This window comes from Sinocyclocheilus rhinocerous, unplaced genomic scaffold (genome assembly GCF_001515625.1).
Source record: "Sinocyclocheilus rhinocerous isolate Xijiao unplaced genomic scaffold, SAMN03320098_v1.1 scaffold839, whole genome shotgun sequence".
NCBI lineage: Eukaryota > Metazoa > Chordata > Actinopteri > Cypriniformes > Cyprinidae > Sinocyclocheilus > Sinocyclocheilus rhinocerous.
This window is the reverse complement of record NW_015652287.1, coordinates 1,315,500-1,323,305: the sequence shown is the minus strand read 5'-3', so window position 1 is coordinate 1,323,305 and position 7,806 is coordinate 1,315,500. Positions and strand designations below refer to the sequence as shown.

At 41.6% G+C, this 7,806-nt stretch overlaps 1 protein-coding gene across 1 annotated transcript in view; it reads left to right on the top strand.

Annotated features, from left to right (window-relative positions):
• The window catches only part of LOC107714432 (rho guanine nucleotide exchange factor 2-like), a 62,784-nt gene that overhangs the window by 46,769 nt on the left and 8,209 nt on the right, over nucleotides 1-7,806 (top strand). The window contains exons 9-13 of the mRNA XM_016520264.1: nucleotides 4,588-4,713; nucleotides 4,824-4,941; nucleotides 5,817-6,068; nucleotides 6,159-6,235; nucleotides 7,647-7,768. Coding sequence (XP_016375750.1) covers nucleotides 4,588-4,713; nucleotides 4,824-4,941; nucleotides 5,817-6,068; nucleotides 6,159-6,235; nucleotides 7,647-7,768 — 695 coding nt within the window. The remainder of the gene's footprint in view (nucleotides 1-4,587; nucleotides 4,714-4,823; nucleotides 4,942-5,816; nucleotides 6,069-6,158; nucleotides 6,236-7,646; nucleotides 7,769-7,806) is intronic.

The window sequence follows — 7,806 nt, the reverse complement described above, 5'->3', positions numbered from 1 at the left end:
ACCCTCTGAGGTGAGGGGAGCACTGCCTGGCTTGACCCGAATAGAGGCAGCTTATCAGGGAAGCATTAAGCGGTCCAACTACCTGATGTCACTGCCACGGAGCTCAAGAGTGGAGGGTTCAACCCCTAGCGAGGAGAGAGAGGAACCCAGCACGACCGAAGCGACCAATAGCCCATGGTAGAGGACCTAACTCTCGAGTCGAGAGGAGGACTCACCCAGTCTGCCCAGGACCGTCAAGCTCAAAGGGACCCTCTCGCAGTGAAGGGAGCACAGCCATGTCCAGGGGCAGATAGATCGCAAATGGGACATCAGAAATGGGATCCCTGCAAGAAGGGGATCACACATTTCTAAGGGAACAACAGGGTGCCAACATAAAGGCAACTGACCAAGGAGGCGACGGAGACGGGCCTAACACTTAGTTTGTTGCAAATGGGGTTCTTTGGGAGCAGCGCTCTCGGCTCTCAAGCTGAGGCGGGCCCTTACAGCACATACTGGGAGCGACTCATAGCTAACCCTCACAGAGAGGGGAGCACTTCTCAGCTCGACCAGAAGGGGGTGATAGATTAGAAGGGGTAACCCAGCAGGGCCCAATAAGGACATTCCACTGGTTCAGCTGGACACGGTCTCATGCTCTCTATCTCGATAGAGAGCATGGGTCCCGTAAAACCAGACCCGATAGAATCGGAAGAAATAGCGGGACCCAATAACCATTCATGCGTATTGAGCTTAGCAGAAGCACAAAAGAGGGGTTTCCACAGAAACACAAATCCCTCTTACCTCAGGGAACGCAGTATACTCCAGCCCACTCCGCAGAGAGTTGATTACTGGTTCAACCATAAGGGCAGTGTGACAGTGAGGACCCATGGGCCCGACCGTCTATGGAGCGTTGAGCTCCTCAATGCCTCAGCGAGAGGAGCTCTAACTCAGAGAACGTGCATGAAGGTTAAGGAATGACTCAAATCTCGGGAGACCCCTCAGGGTGAGAAATGAGTAGCACACCATGGCCAGAGGATAGGAAGCATGTCACGAAGCATGTACTCAGAAGAGTACTAGCCCACGAGAAGGACCCGCAGGTCCTGAGGTTGCAGCGTTATACTGGGGTACAAGCCGAAGATGAGCGCTATCACCAGCCTGGATCCAGAACCGATGAGTGAAACCATCATTGTAATCGGTCAACAGCAGGAGGTCCTGACTTAGCAGGTGGGTCAAACCTAAACGTCAGAAAACAGAACAGGTCCGAGTAGCGCTGCAGAGAAAGCTGCATTGAATACACAAGAACTTGCAGTAGAGTAGATGAAAATGGATCGTACTCACCAACCATGGCTCCCGCGCATGACTCAGGCTCATGGATATAGGCTGGAGGTGAAGTCCGAAGCCTGGACCTTCATGGAATGAAGGATTCCAGATCAGCCTGATAAGCCTGAAGCACCGCCATGGTGTGCAATGAGGCTGCAGCCTGACCTGCTGCCGCATATGCCTTGCCACTCAAACGAGATGTATCCTGAAGGGGTTTGGACGGTAGGGACGGAGCCTTAAGAGAAGATGTCTCCCCCGTAGAGAGAAAGCAGGCCAGCGCCTCTTCAACAGAGGGCATCTTTTCATAACCATTCTCACGCATCCCCTCGATGTTGGCATAACTAGTATGCTGGAATCTGTGGATGCGGGACGAGAATGGATTTTTCCAAGCCTTCTCGATCTCCACATGAAGATCGGGAAGGAATGGAAGGCTCACCTGAGCTGGAGGGCTATGGCTAGAAAGAAAACGCTCATCGTGGCAGCCTTTCTTGGCCCGCTTCCAAAGCAAGTCGAGCCTCGCCGTGGCGCGATCCATAACCTCAAGCAGCTAATACGCGGGGCAGGAGGGGTTAACTTCAAGCCGCAGTGCAGTATAATGTGGTTATCTGAGAAGGACATGATATAAATCATCTGTCCAACAACTGCAAACAGATCCACACTATACAAACAAAAGGAAATTACTGATAGGGAGAAATTTCCCGTCAGGTCCTTTCCATGTTCTCACCGTGACCGCAACGCGCAGCATGCATTCAGCTCCCACGGGAGCTAAACACGCTCCGCCCAAATGCTAGATTACCTCGGAAATCAAACGAGAACGGAAACCGCTGCTGTGAATGCGTCGCTATTCCTGCGAGATGCGAACGCACTCATGCAAACGCTATCTACAAACTTGGGTAAATGGTGAAGTACTCACCTCCCCCTCAGTAGTCCCGCGAATGCATCACGATGAGCACAAGCCGTCTCCTCGTGACACGAGCGCGTTCAGTTCATGCTTATGCCTCACAAGAAATAAGCAATGAATGCAGAGCGCATCCAACTCCCTCGAGAGCTGAACGCGCTTGCTCTTCACCACACACACACAGCACGCGAGCCGAGTGAAACTGCAGGCATCAGAGCAAAGCCTCTGGCAAGAGAACATGCACTCCTAGTCGTGGCGCCGCGCCGCTCACGTCCGTAGACACTGTGTAACATTGGTTTTGCTTTGTTTCACAGAACTAATCGTTGCCTGGGTTGCGTACGTATATGTGGGGCGGAGCTATCAAAATAGGGGCAAGACCCTTTTGGGGTAGGGGCGTGTTTGTTTTGGTGATTTCAAATATCAACATTGGCTACCAGAAATCCCTTACTCTGCCTTTAATAACTCCCTCAAGTGCCACGTTCATAATGCGGTAAATTCCCACTCCCATTTACTTAGAGAGACGTGCGATCTGCACTGCCACATCTCTCCATCGTGCGTTCGGCACATAGACTGCAGCAGTCACTTGGAGAAGTCGTTGTTGCTTGTTGACTCTTAATGAGTTTGAGCGCACGCTGTCGAAAAGTGTGTTAGGAACACACTAAATCGCTTGGATATAATGTACTAAAATTGAGAACCAATGCACCTTATTGATGACCCATGGCGTTAAAATACTGCATCTGTGTCAGCGCGTGATTTAATAAAACCGCAGCTAGTTAATAAACGTTTTTTGTTTGATCTCTTTTATACAATCTGCCCTCATTTAGCAAGTGCACTCGCGCAAAAACAATTTTCAAGTTCAACACTCTTTGTCCCATTCAGTTGTGGATGCTGCTGATTCACCGACACCGCCACGGCCCAGCAAAGAGACGTGCGTTTGCGTGTGTGTGTGTTTTCTTTTGAAAAATTTCCCCGGAAATATCGCACGCTGTCGAAAAGTGTGTTAGGAACACACTAAATCGCTTGGATATAATGTACTAAAATTGAGAACCAATGCACCTTATTGATGACCCATGGCGTTAAAATACTGCATCTGTGTCAGCGCGTGATTTAATAAAACCGCAGCTAGTTAATAAACTTTTTTTGTTTGATCTCTTTTATACAATCTGCCCTCATTTAGCAAGTGCACTCGCGCAAAAACAATTTTCAAGTTCAACACTCTTTGTCCCATTCAGTTGTGGATGCTGCTGATTCACCGACACCGCCACAGCCCAGCAAAGAGACGTGCGTTTGCGTGTGTGTGTGTGTGTGTTTTCTTTTGAAAAATTTCCCCGGAAATATCCCTATTTAATGCAATTTTTCCTTACGATTTGTATTATCAGCATAACAATTTGAGTAAATGTGTAAAAGGTAGGGGATGCCATCCTTCTAGAACAATGTGCATTTATTTATGTTTAAATTGTAACAAATTATCATGTTTAGTGATTCTCATTTCTTTATCGCAAAACGCTAAAACTGGCACCGTTTTGGAGAGAAATGGGCTCTTATTAATTTCTCATTTTAACCCATATCATGGTGTGTGATGCTGAACTCTCATATGAGCATTAATATTTTATGCTCAGTCTCAGTTGCCTTACACTTGTTTCTAAATCTATTTTTTCAAAATGATGATGATTGTACTGAGAGTAACTTTAATCTTTTCATCATTTTAATAGTGTTTCCGTATTGTTTTGATATTTTTGAAAGAGTTGGCAGTCAAAATAAAACTGCTGGATGATAGATATTCTTCATTCTTTCTGACATACAAGATAATATGAATTACAGTATGTGCAATGTTTTCTGACTGTTTACATTGCAGTGTATAGCATTTATTATAAGGGGGTAGAATCCACAGCTCAGTACTCACTACTCAATACTCATGAGTGCTATTAAATAAGCTACTCTTTTACTCTTACTCAAGTAGTTTTTTGGACAAGTACATTTTACTCTACTCACACTACATTTTATGGAATGTAATGGTACTTTTACTTGAGTATATTTTTTCAGTACTCTTTCCACCACTTCCACTAAACATATTACTGTAGTCAGTAAATACTATATTGGAAAACATGGTCTTAGAATTTATGTGTGATGTAAATATCAAAAGTGAATTTGTGGAATATCAAGGAGAATTGCATTCTGAAGCATATCGCATAATGCTTTTTTAGGGTCATAATTTAAACAGGCATAGAATTTTCATTATGTATGCATTTATTTTGCCTCAGCAGTTTTAATAGATATAAACATGGGCTAAACATTCTCCTATGGGCACAGTAATACCTTGCACCCTTCAAGGCGCTTAGTTCAGTTGTTCCTACTGAGTGAGTAGACCTTTACTGAAATTTTCTTTGCTTCAGTTCTCAGGTCAGAATGCAGAAGAGATGAGGAAATGCTATGTTGAATTCTGCAGTCGACACCTGAAAGCTGTCAAACTCTATAAGGAGCTGCTGGCCCGCGATAAGAGGTTCCAGCAGTTCATACGGGTGAGGGTACAGCCAGAAAAAGACATGCTTGTCAGTTATATTTTGTTGTTGTTTATTGCCTAGAATGTTTTTAATAAAATATATTTTTAAATATTTGTTTTACTGTCAAGCGGGTATGCAGAGGTTCTTTACTGCGTCGCCATGGTATCCAAGAGTGCATCTTGCTCGTCACTCAACGCATCACTAAATACCCTGTACTTATCAAGCGCATACTAGACAACACTAAAGGTGAGACTATACTCTGACATGTACTCCAATATTACAGCCAGTCCTTGTTTGATCATGTAAAACTATAGTCTGGCCAAACTGAATTCTTGTTTTCCACTGCATGATTTTGTTTAATGTGCAATTATGGACAGCTTTGTCATACTTTTTTTGAATTATTATGAAATGAAACCACACCATGTTAATTCGTCGAGGGAGCACTGCTCTGGAAGACTGCTCAAGGCTCCAGACTCAAAGGTGCCATTAGTGTTTATGTGTGTGAGTGAGTAAGTGAAATAGTTGGTACATTTGTAGATTTATCATTGACTTTGTGTTTTGTCTGTATAGATGTGCACGTTTTGTTGATGACAGACATCCTGGTGTTCATGCAGGAAAAAGACCAGAAGTATATTTTTCCCTGTCTGGTGAGTCACAGCTTTCTGTTGGCTGACTATCAGTGGATTCACTTACACTCTGTTCTCCGTCATCCTACATCAAAATCAAACTGCCTAGACTGGAAAAATAATAGTTTGGGCTAGGCTTGGTCAATAAAACAAGATATAATTCTCCTTGATAAAATGATAACAAGAGTTTGATAAATGTTCGATATTATGTTTATTATGTTATTAATGTAGACGTATTAAACATATTAAAGGAGTAATGGAATATAATTACAGTGTGTTTACGCTATAGCAGTTGTGCATTTATAGTAAATGTATTTAAACTACTGTTTTTTGTACAAATAACTAGAAACCATGTGGATACATTTTTACCAGGGAAAGTGAAAGGGAGCCTAGCGCTCATCAACCACCTAGTTCCAGGAAACAGCCCTGGGTCAGATATGATTCCCTTACTCTGATACGAGGTGATCTGAGAACAGATTTGATTTGATTTCACAGGTAATGAAGAAGAGAGTAAATCTCTGGCTGACTCTCTGACGCTCATCCGGGAGCTGCTGTGTTCCGTGGATCAGCAGGTTCAAGAGTTAGAGCGAGCACAGCGTTTGCAGGAGATCCAGTCTCGTCTGGACCCGCGAGCCGAGACGAAAGTTAAGGGTGGAGGAGTGTTTGGTGGAGGAGAGCTGCTGCGCCGTAGACTCATTCACGAGGGAGCACTGCTCTGGAAGACTGCTCAAGGCTCCAGACTCAAAGGTGCCATTAGTGTTTATGTGTGTGAGTGAGTAAGTGAAATAGTTGGTACATTTGTAGATTTATCATTGACTTTGTGTTTTGTCTGTATAGATGTGCACGTTTTGTTGATGACAGACATCCTGGTGTTCATGCAGGAAAAAGACCAGAAGTATATTTTTCCCTGTCTGGTGAGTCACAGCTTTCTGTTGGCTGACTATCAGTGGATTCACTTACACTCTGTTCTCCGTCATCCTACATCAAAATCAAACTGCCTAGACTGGAAAAATAATAGTTTGGGCTAGGCTTGGTCAATAAAACAAGATATAATTCTCCTTGATAAAATGATAACAAGAGTTTGATAAATGTTCGATATTATGTTTATTATGTTATTAATGTAGACGTATTAAACATATTAAAGGAGTAATGGAATATAATTACAGTGTGTTTACGCTATAGCAGTTGTGCATTTATAGTAAATGTATTTAGACTACTGTTTTTCGTACAAATAACTAGAAGCCATGTGGATACATTTTTACCAGGTTTTAACTGTGGTTATCATGATCTAAATGTATGCTACTATGGAAGACCAATTTTTAATTTTAATAAAACTCAAACAGTCAGAATAATTCAATTTCACCATATCAAAATGAGTTTGGTACAATTTTTACAGATGCTACTATTTGTAATAATGAACATAAATTTACATCTGCATCCTACTGTCAACTCAAACTACTGTGAAATGTGTCGGAGACAAAAATAAAATTAAAATTTTATATTACTAATATTGCAGCCTGCACTGCAAACTGTGCTGAACATATACAGGTAGATCATTGAAGTCAGACAACACACACCTGTTTCATGATTTGAAACGATATCAATGCAGAAACTAAGAAATACTTTTTTTATGTTAAGATGTTTATTTTGTTAAGGAAAAATGACTTGAAATGTGTAAACAATTCAAAAAGGTATAAAGTGTTTGTCATGTTCTGACCATAAAGAGTAGTTTAAAACCACACTTAATGGTCTGGTTTCTACAACTTTCACTTTTCACCTTTAAACTTGAAAGAAATAAAGATTTGAAATTTATCGTGATAATTACAGATATCGACTAATATGAAAAATGTTATTGTGATAATTTTTTTGGCCATATCGCCCAACCCTACTTTGGGCCAAGTAAAAATACTTTAATTAGTTTCAGCCTTTTTTCTCAAATTATTTTTATGGTTTACTTCAAACCTTTCATTTTGATTGAATATTAATCAAAAATACGTCTTTTCTGTTAAAAACATTTATACAAAGTAAAAAGATTATTTATTATAAAGACCATAGACCATACTCAATCAATATATTTTCTTTAAAATGGGGGGGGTTAAAACGTAATTTCTCTATAAACAAAAGCTGGATTAGCTACAATATGAAGGTAGAATTTTCAAACTAAAAACATTTTGTTAGTCAATGTTTAATTTAGTTTACTCTAAATAAAGACGACTTTGAAAGACCTTAATGTTCAATGTGATGTGTTTTTAAAATATGCATCATATTTTTTTATGAACTACTATGAACTCACTTTTTTCAGTGCATATCTTTCTCTTTTCACAGGACAAACCAGCAGTACTGTGCCTTCAGAATTTGATTGTGAGAGATATAGCCAATCAGGAGCGAGGAATGTTCCTCATCAGTCACTCCACACCTCCAGAGATGTACGAGCTCCACGCCGCCTCCAAACAGGACAGAAACACTTGGATGAAACTCATTCAGC